This window comes from Gymnoscopelus microlampas, assembly GCF_963454915.1.
Source record: "Gymnoscopelus microlampas genome assembly, chromosome: 21".
Taxonomy (NCBI): Eukaryota; Metazoa; Chordata; class Actinopteri; order Myctophiformes; family Myctophidae; genus Gymnoscopelus; species Gymnoscopelus microlampas.
In genome coordinates, this window is record NC_139958.1 from 41326316 (window position 1) to 41348144 (window position 21829).

General features: G+C 42.2%; 1 protein-coding gene across 2 annotated transcripts in view; it reads left to right on the forward strand.

Annotated features, from left to right (window-relative positions):
• The first annotated feature begins 3563 nt into the window (after positions 1 to 3563).
• Positions 3564 to 21829, forward strand: part of LOC311038364 (ankyrin repeat and protein kinase domain-containing protein 1-like) — a 31496-nt gene continuing 13230 nt past the window's right edge. The window contains exons 1-9 of one of the 2 annotated variants that reach the window (XM_084047849.1): positions 3564 to 3758; positions 14514 to 14665; positions 15266 to 15293; positions 16821 to 16995; positions 17758 to 17913; positions 18259 to 18395; positions 19392 to 19420; positions 19934 to 20089; positions 20428 to 20510. In XM_084047849.1, the coding sequence (XP_083903975.1) occupies positions 14632 to 14665; positions 15266 to 15293; positions 16821 to 16995; positions 17758 to 17913; positions 18259 to 18395; positions 19392 to 19420; positions 19934 to 20089; positions 20428 to 20510 (798 nt within the window). In that variant the 5' untranslated portion in view covers positions 3564 to 3758; positions 14514 to 14631. The remainder of the gene's footprint in view (positions 3759 to 14513; positions 14666 to 15265; positions 15294 to 16820; positions 16996 to 17757; positions 17914 to 18258; positions 18396 to 19391; positions 19421 to 19933; positions 20090 to 20427; positions 20511 to 21829) is intronic. The other variant, XM_084047848.1, reaches the window with a different exon arrangement.

Here is a 21829-nt window from a genome sequence, read left to right on the forward strand (position 1 = left end):
AGAATACAGTGAATAGAATGGACCATGTTGCATTGATACATGCATACAGTCAGTATACAGTGAATAGAATGGACCATGTTGCATTGATACATGTATACAGTCAGAATACAGTGAATAGAATGGACCATGTTGCATTGATACATGTATACAGTCAGTATACAGTGAATAGAATGGACCATGTTGCATTGATACATGTATACAGCCAGTATACAGCAATTACTCAGGTGTAAGTAGTCACTGATTAGCCCCTCCCCTATAAAGCCTGGTGCTCATTCATTCATTCCAGCTTGGCTCTAGCAGCCTTGTCCATAGCTCTAGCAGGCTCAATTAATTTTCGCTCTAGCAGGCTAAATCCATTACCTACCTCTGGCGAGGTAGGCAATGGATTGTTGTTTTGCTTTTAAACTATTTGTTACTTTAGAGTAGACTATGGTATTTATTGTTTATGGTCCTATGTTCCTCAGGCTCCCTCCTCTCTGTCTCAGTGTTGAGGATTAAAGGCCAAGAGGCTGTTTGCAGGCCAGGTGTTAGGGCCCAACCTCACCTAACCTGAGGTACGTGGAGTAATGTTGCCTTTGTATATATTGTGCCTTCATATTCACTGTCCTATAGGCTAGCACCAGGGTTCATATTCACTGTCCTATAGGCTAGCACCAGGGTTCATATTCACTGTCCTATAGGCTAGCACCAGGGTTCATATTCACTGTCCTAGCACCAGGGTTCATATTCACTGTCCTATAGGCTAGAACCAGGGTTCATATTCACTGTCCTATAGGCTAGCACCAGGGTTCATATTCACTGTCCTATAGGCTAGCACCAGGGTTCATATTCACTGCCCTATAGGCTTCTTTGCCACGTTAATGAGAGCTTGGATTGATTGATTGACATTTTTATTAGGCAAAAGAATGTAAAACAACACAGTTACATTTATAATACTTTTGTCTAAAAGGTCCGACCAAAAAAGTCCTTGCGGACTTCCGTTGGGGTCCTTGAATTAATTTCATAGACATATATAGTAGCAACCAAACAGTTCAAATCAACATAAAAATACAAAGAAAAAATACCACTATGTACAAAAACAGCATGAAAAAAAAAAATATATACAAATAAAAGGGGATGGGGTTGTCTGTCTACCGGTAAACTGGTACTACCTCCTCTTTTGACCTCCAGAAATATGAGTTTTTAGGGCTTTTTTTAAATGCATAGCAAGTGTTACAGCGTCTTCCTCTGATATGTGGAAATATCCCCACACTGTAGCCATGCTGTCTGTCTGTCGGTCCGTCTGTCTTTCTACCTGTCTGCCTGCCTGCCTGCCTGCCTGTCTTCCTCTGATATGTGGAACTATCCCCACACTGTAGTCTGTCTGTCTGTCTGTCTGTCTGTGGAAATATCCCCACACTGTAGACATGCTGTCTGTCTGTCTGTCTGTGGAAATATCCCCACACTGTAGACATGCTGTCTGTCTGTCTGTGGAAATATCCCCACACGTCTGTCTGTCTGTCTGTCTGTCTGTCTGCCTGCCTGTCTGTCTTCCTCTGATATGTGGAAATATCCCCACACTGTAGACATGCTGTCTGTCTGTCTGTCTGTCTGCCTGTCCTCTGGTACTGTATCTGTAAATATCTCCACACAGCGACATGTTGGCGGTGAGCCAGCCAGTCAGGCATGTGCACACACAATGCTTGTCACTGCGTTTTGATTACATCATCACAACATCCTTCTTCTTTGATAATCTTTTGACCAATTTTTTTTTTCTTTGCCTTTTTGGACGAATATTTTCCGTGGACGAGTTTTGGGTGCATCCTTAAAGGGCAAGACCACTGTGGTAGAGGTTTGGGTTGTGTATGTACCTGTTACGGGCCCTTTAACCTTGGCTCGTTTGCACAAGGGACCACAACATAATACAAGGAAACAGTCAGGTTTTTATCACACTTTGGTGGAAGTTTATTGTAGCAACAGCAACAGCAATGTGTAGTAATTTATGCACCAAGAAACACAGTGTTGGATAAGCCTCATGACTGGAAACAAAACCTAACTAAATTCCTAACAAAGTAAAGTGATGGGCTGGCCAAACTCAAAAAGTGGGGAGTCTGGTGAGCCAAACACTATGTGCTCGTCGTCTCACCAGACTCCCGTAAACTACCAAAACAAAATAACAAACTAAACTAATCAATAACGAAAAATCATACCAAACAATACTCACGGCAAGCCCATCGAAACTGAAAGAAAGAACATACAAAATCAGGGGAACAAAATAACTGTTGTGCTCTGCTGGGGTGCTGGGGGAAGCTCATGAGAGCTGGCCACAGCTCCTTTTATATCCTGGACCCTAATTCCTCATGAAGGACAGCTGGGACAGGGGCGGAGCAGCCAGCTCAATCACAGATGAGTGACAGCCACAGACCACAGCAGCAATACAGAGTAGACACTGAAAGAACAAACAACCATTAGTGACCCAATAATAATATGAGCTAAACTGAGGTGTTTTAACTGTGCAAGCACATAACAGTACCTTGCCATGAAGTAAATCCAAAGGTGGATAATAAATCAAAAATAATTGCTCCATTGATTAGAAAAGGATAATTCTAAATACACTCCTCATTGACTTACATTGTACAGTAAAACAGCTCTCAAAGTCACACTTTTAGCATGTAAACAAACACAAAAAAGTTGATTCAGACAATATAGAACATCACTATTTTTATTAGGAAGAACACCCGGACTGAGTAAAATGAACAAGAAATGGCATTTTTATTTAAAAAATAAACGGTACTGGGTTTTGTGATATTGTCTATATTGTCTGGATCAGCATTGTTTGTGTTTGTTTATGTGCTAAAAGAGTGACTTTGAGATCTGTTTCACCGTACAATGTAAGTTAATGAGGAGATTTTGAATTATCAATTCCTAAACGATGGAGCAATTATTTTTGATTTCTTGTCCACCTTTGGAGTTACATCATGTCAAGGTAACTACACAAACCAACGTCTACCACAGTGGTCTTGCCCTTTAAGTAGGATCCTATAGTCAGGTGAGGTGAGTTAGGCTCTTGTACATTCTTTTCTACTGATGTAGCATCAGGTTGATGTGTTTAGGAATCCAGTATAACAACATGTCTCTCTCTGTCTCTCCTCCCAGCTCATCACTTTATAGAAACCTGATCACTATCTGGTATCAGTTCATACCTAATCTGAGTTCCCGGAAGTTTTCGCCAGCTCTCGCATACAAACGGGAGGGGCGAGGAAACTTCTGGGCCAGAGCCCTGGTATTTGTGGGCGGGATGTATCCGTGGGATGTATCCAGGACGTGTCCGCTCAGAATCTGAGCGGACACGCCTCTTACCGGTCTGAGAGCTGTGCAACTCGTCTAAACAGTCCGACGAGAGGCAAACAGCAGTACACAACAATGGCGGCCGCAATTTCTGAAGGAGAAATTGCTTCCCTAATTACATGCAACACCCACTGCATGTGGATCCCGCCCCCTTTTCATCATTGGCTATTGATTTGAATCAGAACGCAGTGGCCACGCCCCTGCTGTCCAAGCTCTGAGCCGAAGTCTCCCAGACTAGTTCATACCTGACTCTGTGTGTCTGCTGGTTCATACCTGACTCTGTGTGTCTGCTGGTTCATACCTGACTCTGTGCAACACGGTCAACATTAACACTTCTACAGACGAGGTTCAACATTAACACTTCTACAGACGAGGTTCAACATTAACACTTCTACAGACGTGGACGGTGGACTCATCAGGACGTGTGACCGGTAAGGGCTGAAGCCACAAACCAAACACATTTTTCCTTTTGTGGAAACATTCAAAGGTCTTTAGTGTATTGGCTAATGCATTGCATAACGCCTTGCGCCAACTAAACATGTTTAGTCACCATGATGAAGGCTGTCTGCTGCGTAGGTGCACTATATATATATATATATATATATATATATATATATATATGTATATATGTATGTATATATGTGTGTGTGTGTGTGTGTGTGTGTGTGTGTGTGTGTGTGTGTGTGTGTGTGTGTGTGTGTGTGTGTGTGTGTGTGTGTGTGTGTGTGTGTGTGTGTGTGTGTGTATGTGTGTATGTGTGTATATATATATATATATATATATATATAGTTATATTGTACAATACAGTTGTATTTACTTTTTTAACAATATTGTAGAAGTAAGTACAAAGTATCAAAAAATAAAAAACTAGAAACAACATTCTAAGAAATGTTAAGTGTGCCTGCCGCTCGCTAAGTATTTTAACTCCCTTTGATTACTTTTAAGTACTTTAACTCAAACACGGTAAAGTATTAGACGTAGAGTATACAGTATAGTATTTTTACTAATTGTATGTACTTTTGAGTATTTTTACTCATTTTATGCACTCTTATTAGTTTCTCCTCATTCTAAGTCATTTTAAGTATGTTTTTAACAACTTTAACAACTTTTAAGAAGTTATCACTCATTCTAAGTATTTCTACTCATTTTAACAACTTCTAAGTATTTAAAGTATTTAAGCGGGGACTAGCTCATTCAGCCAAAAATGATTTGACCTCGCAGCAGACACGGAGATAGAGGAGTTCCGAACAAAATGCATTTTTTTTAATAACCACAGTATATGTAATATTATGGTTGTGTGTGTGTGTGTGTGTGTGTGTGTGTGTGTGTGTGTGTGCGTGTGCGTGTGTGTGTGTCGCTGTTTGCAATCGCGGTGTGATCACACTCGGTTGTAGCTGTTGTAGGATTTTTTTTATTTTTTATAAATTAATTAATTAATAATCTTTATATCAGGTGTGAGATCTGCGATCACTCACATACTTGAAGTTTGTCACTGAGCACGGAGGACTAAAATAAATCTGTTGCAAAGCACATTGTATCACATTGTATCACATTGTATCACATTGTATCACATTGTATTGCACATATACGGGTAGGCCTATTATTATTATTATTATTGTTGTTGTTGCGAACATTAACAATTTTAAACTAGCACATGTAGATGTAGTATCGATAGAACTAAACAATGTTTAGAGTCAAGGACCTCCAGCCACGGTTGTCTGAACTCTTCTCCCCGGAAGAACGTGGAGGGGAGGGGAGAGACAGACACCAGTCCTGTGCCCTCAAGATAGCAACAGATGAGCGGGGAGGACTCCCTGGAGTGCAGGCAGTGGTAGCTTAGCAGACGGCTCGTTCACTTATTTAGAAGCTTTTTTATAAAAGTTCTGTAATTTTTTTTTCCATAAATAGGTTATAGTGACTAAATATAGACTTATTTCTTATTTACAGCTGCTATTTTACCTTTTAGATTTAAAAATGCTACTCCTACCTACTGTACTTTGTCTTACGATCAAAATAAGAACATTATAATGTTATCTAAAAACAAAATCATAGATTTGGACACATTTGTCCGTGTACAAACATGTTGATGATCCCTGGTGTACATATAATGCATTACATTGTACTATACAACTGTATGACATGGAGTTACATATAGAGCATAGCAGTGGCGCCACAGATCATTTTTTCCCTTAAGCTGAATTCCGATACCCCAAACTTCCACTCTCGCTAACTCTCCTCGCGTCTTCCACTCGCGCCTAAGCCCCGCCCCTGGGAGGATGAGAGGATTAAATGTGAGGACGGAGTGGTCCACCCGTCGGCCTCATAGGATCGGAATGCACTCTAGTGTCATTTCAAAGCGACGGCAAATTCCGCGATCACTCATGACGTATCATACAGCTAAGATCAATGGAACCAGAGCAGTGGATGAAAATATACATGCATAGAATAATATGCAATATGTATAGAATAGTACAAGAATCGAAAATTCTTCAATGTGGATGGCCACATCGTTATCTTTATAGTTAACATTGTTGTGCAAAGCCATTTATTTCTGAAATAATGAATGAAGCGCCAGGATGAGCAAACTTACATTTATGAATGCAATAAACACTCCCCCCTCCCCCCCCCCCCGACTCTGAATTAAATAAATCATATTACTTAAGTCCACAAATAAATACAATACATTCTATGAAGCCAACCGGTCGAGCACTCCGTCCTCGCATTTAATCCTCTCCTCCTCGCAGGGGCGGGGCTTAGGCACGAGTGGAGGACGCGAGGAGAGTGAGCGAGTGTGAAAGTTTGGAATTCAGCTTTCACACTCGCTCCATGCGCACTCGGAGAGCCCACTCGGCTCCTCCACTCGGCTCCTCCACTCGACTCCACTCGGCTCCTCCATTATTTCCAGGTCAATTTGGAGTGACCAGGTGGGAGCTCGAGTGGCGAAGTTTTGGGTATTGGAATTCAGCTATAGACATTTCCATAAATATTCATGTTCATTATTTTAAGCCTGGAACCAAGACATCCAGGACCCCGGTGAATCATGGCCATAAAACATTTGATTCTGTGTCAAAAAAATAATTTAAAATATGAGTGGGCACTAAGGAAGAGTGGGCACTTCCAAGTAACATTTTGTCCAAAATGTAAAGAAAATACACATATTTGAAAAATGGTCTGGTAGCACTTTACAATAATGACCCGTTATAAAGCATTTATAAACGTTTATAAGTAGTTTGTAGACTATTAACAAATCATTAACAACCTGTTTGTTGACATTCGTAAATGATTACTAAAACCTTTATAACTACAGTTACAAATCATTTGTAAAGTATTAGTAAGTAGTGAACTATTCATGAATAAGCCATTTATATACATCTGTAAAAGATTATTAAATCATTTGTAACGACCCATTCTAAAGCATTTATAAACGTTTATAAGCAGTTTGTAGACTATTAACAAATCATTAACAACCTGTTTATTGACATTCGTAAATGATTACTAAAACCTTTATAACTACGGTTACAAATCATCTATAAAGGTATTAGTAACTATTCATGAATAAGCCATGTATAATACATCTGTAAATGATTATTAAATCATTTGTAACTGATGTTACATAATATATACAAGCTATTGGTAGGTTGTTCATGTTTAACATATGCTTTGTTAAACATTCCTAAAGTATCTATAAATCCTTAGTACATGTTATTATGTGCCCTATAGTAAAGTGAAGACAGTTCATCATTTACAACTGTCTGTTAATGTGTTTGTTCATGTTTAACATGCTTTGTAAAACATTCCTAAAATATCTATAAATCCTTTGTACATGTCATTATGTGCCCTACAGTAAAGTGAAGACAGTTCATCATTTATGACTGTCTGTTAATGTGGACTTTCTCCTTACCTGTTGCAAACTAACTGGCTTTCATGAATGCAGACACCAAACAATTACTAGAATTATCATTCATGTTAAGCAAATGATGCGTAAGACATTCGTAAAGAGTATGTAAACCATTTGTGGTGTTAGGGACCAAAAAAGTCACTACAAAGTACTACCAATCAACTCTAAATTGCCTGAAACGTACTCCTAACAGGTTTTTGGGGGGACGATTTTGGCCTCCACACTTAGTGATTATTTCGGATTTAACTTTCGTTTCGGTGGTGACCAACTTTCGTTTCGGTAGTTTGATTACAAAATGTAAGTTGTGTAAAAAATTATCTGACTATACTAAGTTGTTATTTGTTTGTTTAAGTCAGGCTATACTCTACTCAGAGTCATAAGTTTACAAAATGTACTAAAGTACAGTGAACGTCTGTGCGGTTTGTCTTCATCACTGAAAATAACGTACATGTAAACTGATGTCATGTGCAGTTGGGGTGAAGAAGCACAACCATTTCACTCCTAATAATACCTATTTGATTTGACATCCTGACTTGCTGCTGTAACTCAGGCTTGAACCTGTTACCTGCGGCTCACTAGTCAGTGACTCTATCCATTCACCTACAGCTGTTTCCTTGGAATCTGTGGTTCTGAAACGTTTTGTTGTCAACCCCCCAAATTGACATGTATTTGGGCAGTGGACCCCAATGTGAAAAGATGTAGTGTCAGGGCCCCCCATGAAAAAGATTTATATTTATGCTGTAACACATTTTTTTAAAGTTATTTGTCTTGTTTGTTGTTCAAGTCAAAGCACCAGGAAGGCTGTACTTGTCAGCCATCTGTTAGCTCAATGGGTTGAGACGCAGTATTCATGATCCAGAGGCCATGAGTTCAAATCCCATTGATGTCTTTCCTATGATTCTTTCCTTTGCAGACTGGCTTCCAGAAGATCAACTGAAAACTACCAGGAAGGCTGTACTTGTCAGCCATCTGTTAGCTCAATGGGTTGAGACACAGTATTCATGGTCCAGAGGCCATGAGTTCAAATCCCATTGATGTCTTTCCTATGATTCTTTCCTTTGCAGACTGGCTTCCAGAAGATCAACTGAAAACTACCAGGAAGGCTGTACTTGTCAGCCATCTGTTAGCACAATGGGTTGAGACGCAGTATACATGATCCAGAGGCCATGAGTTCAATTCCCACTGGTGTCTTTACTGTGATGCTTTCCTTTGCAGACTAACTTCTAGAAAAACAAGTTAAAACCACCAGGAAACCTGTAACTCTCAGCCAACAGCTTAGCTCAACTGGTAGAGTGTCTGTCCAATAACATGACTTGACCTGACTTGAGTGGGTTCGATTCCCACTCCGAGTCATGTGTCCCCGGTAACTTGGGGCAACGGATAAATTGACTGATATCCGTAGAATAACTTGTAGGAGTGTGCTGGTTCAAATCCAGTTCAACCCAGGACCGAGCGGTCCTGGGTTCGATTCCCACTAACGTCAAGTCCCCGGTAAATTGGAGCAGCGGATAAATTGACTGATATCCGTAGAATAACTTGTAGGAGTGTCCTGGTTCAAATCCAGTCACCACCTTAGTAACTGAAACCGAATCTGGCCTATTCGGTCTCAGTTACTGAGATAGATAGAGGGTGTGTAGAGTAGGCGGAGTAGAGTAGTGAGTAGAGTAAAGAGGGAATATAGTCGGGGAGTAGGGGGAGGAGTAGGAGTAGGTCCCAGAAGGGCCCAGAGTAGGGGGAGGAGTAGGAATAAGGGGGGGGAGTAGGGCCCAGAGTAGGGGGAGGAGTAGGAGTAGGGCTCAGAGTAGGAGTAGGGCCCAGAGTAGGGGGAGGAGTAGGGCTCAGAGTAGGAGTAGGTATTGTTATTGAGTTGTGTGGTTTAAAAAGGCAAATTAAATGCTCTAATGCACTGGCCCATCTGTTGCTCCCTTAAAAGACTGTTTCAACTAGAGAGTTATAAAAACACATATACACATACACCCATATATATACATATATATACATACATATACATACATAAATATAAAAGGCATTGTGTGCACGTGTGTATGTGTGTAATGATTTATTTTGTCCACCAGAGGGGGGTGTTCCCAAATGGTGACCATCTATGGAATAAAATAACCAGTGAACTATATGAGATATGTTCACTGGGGGCTGTGCATGGCAGGGGCGTCCAACTCCCTGAGTCCCACCTTAGTTGGACCGCATACCCACAATCATCCACTGTGTCATTACAAAAGGGTACAGGACTTGGACTCAAGGGAAGATTAAAAACTTGAAACTTAAAATATATGCTAAAAAGGACCCACTGTTGTATATTGTTGACTTGGACAGTAAGGGGTCTAACAGGACCATGACGGAGGCGCGCCGACTCAGCAGACCTTGAGGCTGAGGAGTCGCGCCCGAGCGCCTCCAGGCGCGAGTGCCCGCGACGACCAGCCGATGGTCTGCTAGTCGACTCAGCGACTCAGCGCCGTCAATTTATCCGCTGCCCCAATTTACCGGGGACTTGACGTTAGTGGGAATCGAACCCACTCAAGTCAAGTCAAGTCATGTTATTGGACAGACACTCTACCAGTCGAGCTATGCTGTTGGCCGAGAGTTACAGGTTTCCTGGTGGTTTTAACTTGTTTTCTAGAAGTTAGTCTGCAAAGAGAAGCATCACTAAGGATATCAGTCAATTTATCCGTTGCCCCAAGATACCGGGGACACTTGACTCGAGTGGGAATCGAACCCACTCAAGTCAAGTCAAGTCTTGTTATTGGACAGACGCTCTACCAGTTGAGCTATGCTGTTGGCTGAGAGTTACAGGTTTTCTGGTGGTTTTAACTTGTTTTTCTAGAAGTTAGTCTGCAAAGGGAAGCATCACTAAGGATATCAGTCAATTTATCCGTTGCCCCAAGTTACCGGGGACACTTGACTCGAGTGGGAATCGAACCCACTCAAGTCAAGTCAAGTCATGTTATTGGACAGACGCTCTACCAGTTGAGCTAAGCTGTTGGCTGAGAGTTACAGGTTTCCTGGTGGTTTTAACTTGTTTTTCTAGAAGTTAGTCTGCAAAGGAAAGCATCACAGTAATGACACCAGTGGGATTTGAACTCATGGCCTCTGGATCATGTATACTGCGTCTCAACCCATTGAGCTAACAGATGGCTGACAAGTACAGCCTTCCTGGTAGTTTTCAGTTGATCTTCTGGAAGCCAGTCTTCAAAGGAAATAATCATAGGAAAGACATCAATGGGATTTGAACTCATGGCCTCTGGATCATGAATACTGCGTCTCAACCCATTGAGCTAACAGATGGCTGACAAGTACAGCCTTCCTGGTAGTTTTCAGTTGATCTTCTGGAAGCCAGTCTGCAAAGGAAATAATCATAGGAAAGACATCAATGGGATTTGAACTCATGGCCTCTGGATCATGAATACTGCGTCTCAACCCATTGAGCTAACAGATGGCTGACAAGTACAGCCTTCCTGGTAGTTTTCAGTTGATCTTCTGGAAGCCAGTCTGCAAAGGAAAGAATCATAGGAAAGACATCAATGGGATTTGAACTCATGGCCTCTGGATCGTGTATACTGCGTCTCAACCCATTGAGCTAACAGTTGGATGACAAATATAGCCTTCCTGGTAGTTTTCAGTTGATCTTCTGGAAGCCAGTCTGCAAAGGAAAGAATCATAGGAAAGACATCAATGGGATTTGAACTCATGGCCTCTGGATCATGAATACTGCGTCTCAACCCAATGAGCTAACAGATGGCTGACAAGTACAGCCTTCCTGGTGCTTTGACTTGAACAACAAACAAGACAAATAACTTTAAAAAAATGTGTTACAGCATAAATATAAATCTTTTTCATGGGGGGCCCTGACACTACATCTTTTCACATTGGGGTCCACTGCCCAAATACATGTCAATTTGGGGGGTTGACAACAAAACGTTTCAGAACCACAGTTTCCAAGGAAACAGCTGTAGGTGAATGGACAGAGTCACTGACTAGTGAGCTGCAGATAACAGGTTCAAGCCTCAGCTACAGCAGCAAGTTAGGATGTCAAATCAAATAGGTATTATTAGGAGTGAAATAGTTGTGTTTCTTTACCCCAACTGCACATGACATCAGTTTACATGTACGTTATTTTCAGTGATGAAGACAAACCGCACAGACGTTCACTCACCGAAACGAAAGTTAAATCCGAAATAATCACTAAGTGTGGAGGCCAAAATCGTCCCCCCAAAAACCTGTTAGGAGTACGTTTCAGGCAATTTAGAGTTGATTGGTAGTACTTTGTAGTGACTTTTTTGGTCCCTAACACCACAAATGGTTTACATACTCTTTACGAATGTCTTACGCATCATTTGCTTAACATGAATGATAATTCTAGTAATTGTTTGGTGTCTGCATTCATGAAAGCCAGGTAGTTTGCAACAGGTAAGGAGAAAGTCCACATTAACAGACAGTCATAAATGATGAACTGTCTTCACTTTACTTTAGGGCACATAATAACATGTACAAAGGATTTATAGATATTTTAGGAATGTTTTACAAAGCATGTTAAACATGAACAAACACATTAACAGACAGTTGTAAATGATGAACTGTCTTCACTTTACTATAGGGCACATAATAACATGTACTAAGGATTTATAGATACTTTAGGAATGTTTAACAAAGCATATGTTAAACATGAACAAGCTACCAATAGCTTGTATATATTATGTAACATCAGTTACAATGATTTAATAATCATTTACAGATGTATTATACATGGCTTATTCATGAATAGTTACTAATACCTTTATAGATGATTTGTAACCGTAGTTATAAAGGTTTTAGTAATCATTTACGAATGTCAATAAACAGGTTGTTAATGATTTGTTAATAGTCCACAAACTGCTTATAAACGTTTATAAATGCTTTAGAATGGGTCGTTACAAATGATTTAATAATCTTTTACAGATGTATATAAATGGCTTATTCATGAATAGTTCACTACTTACTAATACTTTACAAATGATTTGTAACTGTAGTTATAAAGGTTTTAGTAATCATTTACGAATGTCAACAAACAGGTTGTTAATGATTTGTTAATAGTCTACAAACTACTTATAAACGTTTATAAATGCTTTATAACGGGTCATTATTGTAAAGTGCTACCAATGGTCTTAAAGGAGTAGTTCACCCAAAAAATTCCGTATTTTATATCAATTATACACCCCATGAATTATTTAGTTTTTGTCGCATTCCTGAGCCAATAATTTGATGACCGGTGAAGTCTCCTAACGCCTCCGCTGGTCATCGTAATAATTATTGTCTCAGGAATGCGACAAAAAATAAATCTCCATGAATTCAAGGCTTCATGGGGTGCGTAATTGATAGAAAACCTGGTGAACTACTTCTTTAAGTAGTGTAAAGTATACATGATGTGAACATGCTCTGTACATCATTACAATAATAATAATAATAATAATAATAATAAGTGTAATAAGGGTAATAATAATAATAACTAGAAAAAGTGCTCCTCGGAGCACAAGTCTCCGCCAGCAGACTTGTGTTGGGAATGTTGGGAATGTTCTACTTCTGTGAATGTTCTACTTCTTATGTTCTAATTATTATGTCCTATCCGTCCTGTCTATGTAAGTGTCCTATCCGTCCTGTCTATGTAAGTGTCCTATCCGTCCTGTCTGTGTAAGTGTCCTATCCGTCCTGTCTATGTAAGTGTCCTATCCGTCCTGTCTATGTAAGTGTCCTATCCGTCCTGTCTGTGTAAGTGTCCTATCCGTCCTGTCTGTGTAAGTGTCCTATCCATCCTGTCTATGTAAGTGTCCTATCCGTCCTGTCTATGTAAGTGTCCTATCCGTCCTGTCTGTGTAAGTGTCCTATCCCTCCTGTCTGTATAAGTGTCCTATCCGTCCTGCCTATGTAAGTGTCCTTTCCGTCCTGTCTGTGTAAGTGTTCTATCCGTCCTGTCTGTGTAAGTGTTCTATCCGTCCTGTCTGTATAAGTGTCCTATCCGTCCTGTCTGTATAAGTGTCCTATCCCTCCTGTCTGTATAAGTGTCCTATCCGTCCTGTCTGTGTAAGTGTCATATCCCTCCTGTCTATGTAAGTGTCCTATCTGTCCTATCTGTCCAATTATGTATCCTATCTAATTGTTACAGTATCCACCATTTCTCAGCCATTTCGTGATGGTTCCTGTCTTACCTCACTTTGAAGGAGGCACAGACTCTTTCAAAGTGACGCCATGTATTTATAGGCCGATACGTCACTAGCCAATCAGATCACACTATTTCACCGTATTGTCACGTGTCACGTGAGGCTTGACCAATCGGTGTGTCATATTTAGAAAGTGAAAACAAAGTATCCTGGCGGAGACAATAAGTGTACACGTGATGCGGAAGTCTGCCGCGGAGGAGCTGTTGAGAGTGGTCGAGGATACACTTGATGTACACTCGCTCAATGCGGAAGTGGAGAGCCTCCTCGCCTCCTCCACTCGACTCCATTCGCCTCCTCCAAGACGCACATGAACAATTGGACCGCGACTACTTCCGGTTCGAAGTCGGAGTGACCGAGTGGGAGTGAGCGAGTGGCCGAGATTTTCGGTATTGGAATCTGGCTTATGACTCTTTCAAAGTGACACATGTATTTATAGGCCGCTATCCGTCCTGTCTATGTAAGTGTCCTATCCGTCCTGTCTGTGTAAGTGTCCTATCCGTCCTGTCTGTGTAAGTGTCCTATCCCTCCTGTCTGTATAAGTGTCCTATCCGTCCTGTCTATGTAAGTGTCCTATCCGTCCTGTCTGTGTAAGTGTTCTATCCGTCCTGTCTGTATAAGTGTCCTATCCGTCCTGTCTGTATAAGTGTCCTATCCGTCCTATCTGTATAAGTGTCCTATCCGTCCTGTCTGTATACTGTAAGTGTCCTATCCGTCCTGTCTGTGTAAGTGTCATATCCCTCCTGTCTATATAAGTGTCCTATCTGTCCTATCTGCCAATTATGTATCCTATCTAATTGTTACAGTATCCACCATTTCTCAGCCATTTCGTGATGGTTCCTGTCTTACCTCACTTTGACAGTGGCGCAGACACTGTCAAAGTGAGGCCATGTATTTATAGGCCGCTATGCGTCACTAGCCAATCAGATCACAGTATTTCACCGTATTGTCACGTGTCACGTGAGGCTTGACCAATCGGTGTGTCATATTTAGAAAGTGAAAACAATACTCTCCTGGCGGAGACTAATAATAATAATAACCTACCCTGTGACCCCCTTACCCCCCCCCCCTCTCTCTCTCTTCAGTGAACAATGGCGGCTCTAGCAGTGATTGGTGAGAAGAGTCTGGATCTGAGCTGGAAGGTGATTGGTGCAGGAGAATTTGGTCAAGTCTTCAAGGCCAGACATCTTCAGTGGAGAAAGGATGTGGCCATTAAACTGTTATGTCCTGATAACGGGTAAGTGGAGAAGTTACTGAGTGCTGATTCAATCCAGGAACACATCTACAAATGTCTTTGTGAAAAACGCATAGTATGTTGCTATATCAGTGGTGCTCAAACTTTTTCATGTCAAGGACCCCCAAAATGATATGTATTTGTTCGCGGACCCCCATTTCAAAATATTTAGTTCCAGGGACCCCCCAGAGGTAAAGATTTTAGTTACAAGAGATAGGTAGACCCTATCTCACGTTTGGTGAGGATTGGACCAACGGTGGCTTGTGGCCCCCAGGGTACCCTGACGTGCACTGGTGTGACTATTGTCATGCCAGACCCCTGAACAGTGTTTGTGTGGATTGGAGCAACGGTGCGCCTCGCAGGACTTGAATATAGTGTGACGGTGGCCAACTGTGTCACATTTGACTTGCCAATTTAATGGCACCCTTTTTAATCCTTTCAATTATATTCACATTGGATTCACAATAATAAAATATAAGTTACACATTATAGTGCGGGGTGCATAATTATCGTGAATACCAATGGAACATATCACTTGCAGACTACGCCACTCAGGTTTGTGTAGGAGCCTAAGAACTCTTCTACTAACACCTTTCTTTTCAGGCTCTACACAGGTTCGAGTTAAAACCAGGTAAGTACTTAGACTTAGTTTGAGAACAACACTTTTAAAAACCCAGGAGGAAACGGAGACTGACAAATGGCTAAAAAGGGTGAATATACATTTATTTAGAATTTCCCTAATACAAGAGGCCTCTGTGCCTTTAAAATACAAATACGAACTCCTAAAGTAATCCTATGGCGCCAACTAACTAACTAAAACGCAATACAAAAAACAAAGGGGCTGGAACTGTGCAAAATATAGCAATTGTGCAAAATAACAGAGCGCATCAATAACTTAATTATAAGTAAAGTGCCAAATGCTGTTAAAGTGCTAGAACGTGCTCTAAATACATAAAGACCATATACTGAGTGCAAAATGGGGGGATTTCCCTGTGGGGAGAGGACCTTCGAGGATCTTCATCATCATCTATCTGAAATCACAAAGACAGGGCCAGTTCATCCGTTCCCAGATAATATACTGCGAGGGCTCTGACTCAGTGGGTTTAAACAGCTAGTGTTGCGTAAAACAGTACTTACACCGACGCGTTGGTTGCGCGTGCAACACTGTAGCCACCCCGTCGTCCTTGGCTCGCTCCAGGTCCCGCTCCGTTCGATCACTTGGTCACTGTTGAATTCACTGCTTTTCCAGGCTCATCTCCTCCTCTGCATGCTCTGGTCTCTCACAGGATTCCTCGTCCGCACGGCGTCTCACACTGTCTCGGTCCGTCTCAGTGGTGTGAGTACTCGCCCTTGGTCCCTCTTACTGCCCCAATGCACTGGTCTTTTCTCGGGTTTACACTCGGCTTCCTCACCAGCTCCTACACACAACCTTCCTCCTCGCTGTCTGCTTTTTGAATGAGAGCGGGCTCTAGTTCATGCCCTGCTCACCGCGCCCTCCTCGCTCTCGATTGGCCGCCGGTGACTGTTGGGACCACGCCCGAGTGTCCGTCAGCGTCTCAGCTGTTAGCTGTCATTGCCACTCAGACTGCTGCTAAGTGGCTTGGGGACCGGGGGAAAACATTGTCCAACAATAAACGAATACATTATACATTAAGACATCATAATACAGGCTTTAAAAAGGGGTTAAGAGATGAAAAACATGCGTAAATAAATAACAGAAATATAATAAGAATACCCTGTTTTCCCCCTTGTCACAATAGGATTTATATTTATATTGTAGTTTGTGTCGTACGTGATGCACTTCTAGAGCCACAACACTTTGTGTTCCTTCTCCCAGGCTGCTGAGTAGACTCTGATGTTACTAATGTGGTCTCACTTATGAATCCATGAGAAGAATTAGTAGCATTTGGACTTTAACTGGGCATCTAGCCTAGAATGGATGGAATCGGCTAAATCCATCAAGTTGCTTGTCAAGACAGGTGGAGTTGAATTAGTTTAAACTGTACAGGCCACACCTCAATGATTCAGAGGAGGGGGAGAGGGGGGAGAGGAGGGGGGAGAGGGGAGAGGGGAGAGGGGGAGAGGGGGAGAGGGGGAGAGGGGGAGGGAGAGTGACAGAGGGAGGGAAAGTGACATATATCTCATGTGTCATCTTCAGATCATTCTCAAATAAGGATTTGCTTCGTGAGGGTGAACTGATGCGACGGGCAGAGAGCCCCTATGTCATAAGGGTCCTGGGGGTCTTCAGGGGCCGTGCAAACCAGTCGTCCCGCATCACACACGTAGGTCTGGTCATGGAGCTGATGGAGAGAGGATCCCTCAAATCCTTGCAGGTCAGCTTTTTTTTTTTTTTTACTCTTTAAGGCTTTAAAAAGTAACAATAATGAATTATATCTGATAACAGCAACAAGGCAATGAAACAAATAACAAATCACAATATCAAACTGAACATACATAAGTTATGTTTAAAGTTATAGTTATGTTTCACCTTTGGAACATTGCCCGCCTCCGGCCCTCTCTGACATTCTCTGCTGAAACACTCATTCATCCATTCATTAAATCCCGACTTGATTACTGTAACAGTGTCCTCAACGATTTGATGACTGTAACAGTGTCCTCAACGATTTGATTACTGTAACAGTGTCCTCAATGACTTGATTACTGTAACAGTGTCCTCAATGACTACAGTAATCTATAACAGGCCGATTCGTGTTTTCACCTATAACTGCACCGATCTGCGTGAAACTTTGCACGCACACTCCCTAGACGTCAAGGAAATACCTTTGCCCTGCATTTTTCACATTTGCTTTTTAGAGCGCCACCAGGAGGCTGACTTTTGTAAAACACATGTTTCTATATTACTCCTTCAGATTTTGTCAAAATTTCACTTAAATCGGTACACACCATCTCTATAGTCATGTGATCAAGACGGATCCGTCCGATTTTTCATATTCCATCCTGATTGGCGAATTACAAACATTGCTGACCCACAATAACCTGCCTGACCTGGCGGAGACTTGTGCTCTTTTTCTAGTTTGTATATGTATCTGTGATTGTGAATTAAATGTTTCTGTTTGACCCCCCACCCTCACCAGAACAAACTAAAACACCTGCCACCCTGGTCCCTGGTGTTTCAACTGGCTCACCAAGTGGCTCAGGGCATGAACTACCTTCACAGTCTGAGCCCTCCCATCATCCACAAGGACCTGAAGCCTGGCAATGTCCTGCTAGACACAGGTCTAAATGTCAAGGTGAGTCTTCAATGTCCTGCTGGACACAGGTCTAAATGTCAAGCTGAATCTCAGGTACTTTGTTAGGGGATTTACCACCAAGCATGTCGCTCCTCTGGCACTGTTCAAGATAATCTCCATTCTGTTAGAAACTGTTCTGAAGTCAGCTGTTGAGGCACTAGATACTGCAGTAGAGCTTGCCTGGCTGTTGACGCAGTAGTATTGCAACATCATTCACTCCTAATCTCTCTGTCCTTCCCTTCTGTCCATTCCCTCTACATCTCTCTCTCTCTCTCTCTCTCTCTCTCTCTCTCTCTCTCTCTGTTCCCTTCATGTTCTCTCCATTCTCCTCTCTCATTCCTCCAGATCACTGACTTTGGCCTCGCCAAGTTTGTCAACAATGTGACGTCTGCTCGTGTCAAGGGGGCTGGGACACCCTTCTTCGTGCCTCCAGAGGCCTCCTCCCCGTCGTACACATCTGCCTGCAGCTTTGATGTCTACAGGTATTCATCATTCGCTCTGCCATCTTCTGTGTGGCTGGAATTCAACAATATCACAGCGCTCGCAACTCACTTTTAACTGCTCCAAGTTTTATTTCCAGCGGCAACCAAGTGAAAGACATTTCAAACTTGCAGTCTTTGTCAAGCCACTCACATTTAAAAAGGAGTTGCGAGCCCTTTGTTGGTCTATGATTTTACTGCCTTTGCACATTGCCTCAGCACTGAAGGTGGAAAATGTGCATCGTCTTTGACTGTAATTCAGCAGTGTGTCACTGCAAAGCCTTGTATTGTGAATATCCTACATAATGCATTGAAAGTAGAAAGTTTAATATAGCTTGGAGGGAATTCATAAAGATTGTGCACTTGGTGACTAGTTTTAGATGTTTGGCATGGTGTTAGATATGGGTATAAAGTCAAAAACCATTGCAAACGAGTTGGGCTCGCCCCCTTGTGGTTGGTTTGCAATAATTCCAATATTAGATAGGTCAGTATATGTGACCAAATTTGACTGGGAGACAGTCATCTAGCATTTTTTCATTTTCATGTTTTCATGTCATATGAAAGCAGGGAACCCCTTGAACCCCCACATAATTGATAGAAAATGTTTTCAATGGATTCTGTTACTATAGGGCATGTTAAATAGCTAAAATTTAGGAAAATCTAACTTCTGGAAAGGTATACTTTTCAAGATGGCGTCCACGATGGCTGCAGGGAGCTTAAAATCTCATTCATTACTCAACCTAGAAAGGTGTCCAACCCTAGGTTTCAGCGCTCAAGGAATGAATGTGACTGAATCAGTAAAATTGAGGTTTTCATTTAAATGAATCCTGCATCGTGGCTACAAGTGTGCAGCCCTTTCTTTGCTTGAATCAGTTAAATTACCATGAGTTAATTATTTATTGCCAAATTCAAGATGGCGTATCAGGTGATCTTCCAGCTGGGAGGGAACATGTCAAAAATCAAAAACTAATAGCTGATCAATGTCTCTTTTCATTTTAGTTATGCCATACTGCTGTGGACCATTTTAAGTGAGTAATTATCTCTGTCTTCCTCTTAGTTTTTTCGGTAAAGCTTTACTTAAAGGTCAGGTCTATAATTCCTAATGCATTATAAGGCATTATAACACTTGTTATAAATGTTTATAATCATGTATGTCAACTTATAACAATGTTTGTAACATATTAAAAGTGCTGATCATAATGCATTATAAGCTCAGTGGAACAGCACAGTATAACTACCTTAACCTAGTCAGTTATAAAGGGTCTTTTATATGAGTTGTTATGCATAATTATAAACATTTATAATGAGTGTTATGAAGCATTATAATGCATTATAAATGGGTTATAACGCATTATAGACCTGACCTTTTAAGTAAAGTGTTACCCACTCATTGTCTCAGCCTCACAGATTCCACTATTTGACTTAATGTTTATTCAACAATAAGAATAAAAACACGTACCCGTTCTCCTATGAATTATTAAGGTTTCTCTTCTCTTCTAAACATCTCCTCCTATCATCTATGTTCCTCTCCACTCTCTCAGACACTGGCCACAGCGTTGCAATGTTTAATGCCTGCCAGGGAGAAAGGCCGCCGCTAGACGTTGCTAAAAGAATGAGGGTTCCAGGACTGGAGGAGCTGCTAAAGCTTATGGAGCGCTGCTGGCACCAAGACCCCAAACGAAGACCCAGTTTCCCAGGTGAGAAGACAACCATCGCTTGGATGGAGAGTTGACTAGTTTTTCTTATTTTACCTCCCACATGTAGAAATACCATTGAACTGATCACAAACGGGAGAAAAACATTACAGCACAGAACAGAATATAAGAGGAATAATACAGTAGTAAAGTTGGGAGCAGAATAAAACTAAAACAGTTCTTGGAGAAACTGTGTGCGCTCGCTGAAAGCTAATTTAAAGAAAGTAATGCTCAGCCATGGGTCTGAGTAGCTGAATTCACTGTGTGTGTGTGTGTGTGTGTGTGTGTGTGTGTGTGTGTGTGTGTGTGTGTGTGTGTGTGTGTGTGTGTGTGGTTCCCAGAATGCACTGCTGTGACAGAAGGCCTCTCTGAGAAGCACAAGCATAATATTAATGAGGCCGTCTCCAGAGTGCAGAAGGACCTGGTAATGATTACATGTAACTAAATACATTTACTTTACTGTCCTGTAGAAGGAACTGGTAATGATTACATGTAACGTAAGTTATGACTATAACTATGGATCTATGAGACCGAACGATGACCGTCACTACGGTCATAACAATGAATGATGCCCTCATCTTCTACCTATTATCGAGACCAAATACCAACATAGTCATGCCCACATGACCGGTTGAGGCGGTCTCACCTTTAAGCATGCCCGGGGAGAGCAGCTCCGCCTCCAGCCTTGAACGCCTCAACGTTCCGAGCGACAGGAGATAGTGACGGTCATCGTTCGGTCTCATAGATCCATAGTTATAGTCTTAACTTACGATCTATTTCGACCTCACTCTGACCGTCACTACGGTCATAACAATGGATGACTAATACCAACCGGGTCGCGAGGAACAGGGGACCCAGCCCCATCACCATCCCGGTGGGCAGCTGCAAGCAACATTGTGGAACCCAAAAACACCTGGGATGCCACGTTCAGCCTGTAGAACCTTGCAAACGTGCAAGGCACAGTCTATGAAGCTGCTACGCAAATCTCTGCCATAGACACGCCCTTCAGCGCAGCCCAGGAAGTGGCCACCCCCCTTGTGGAGTGAGCCACCACATTCCCAGGGATCGGCTGGCCTAGATCGACATAGGCCGCAGAGATCGTGTCCACGAGCCAATGTGACAGCCGTTGCTTGGACAAGGGAAGCCCCAACCTCTTGCCACCATAGGAGACGAACAGCTGCGTGCCTGTGCCCCGTAGGGCCCGTGTGCGGTCAACATAGGAGCGTAGTGCTCGAACTGGACACAGGTCCTCTGTACCGTCCTGGAGATCCAGAGCAGAGTGAAATGCCGCTATCTCCAGTACCTGGTTTACCGTTTGTGGAGTTATTACCTTGGGCAAGAACGCAGGGTTAGGCCACAGCGACACACCCGTGCCACTAGCCTTCCACCTCATGCAGTCTTGACTGACTGACAAAGCATGTAGTTCACTGACGCGCTTAGCAGAACAGAGAGCCAAAAGGAGTGCCGTCTTACGAGACAGGGATCTCAGATCAGACTGATCTGACTGGTCAAGGACCGTAGAACAAGAGGGAGATCCCAAGAGGGAGCCCTTAAAACCCATCCGGGGCGTAGCCGATGAACACCTTTCATAAATTGAGTGACAAGATTATGCCTACCAACTGTTAGTCCATCCACCTTCTCGTGATAGAAGGAAATAGCAGCGTAATACACCTTGATGATGCTAGCTGCCCTGCCAGCATCCAGGATGGACTGGAGGAAACGGAGGACAAGGGAAATATGGCA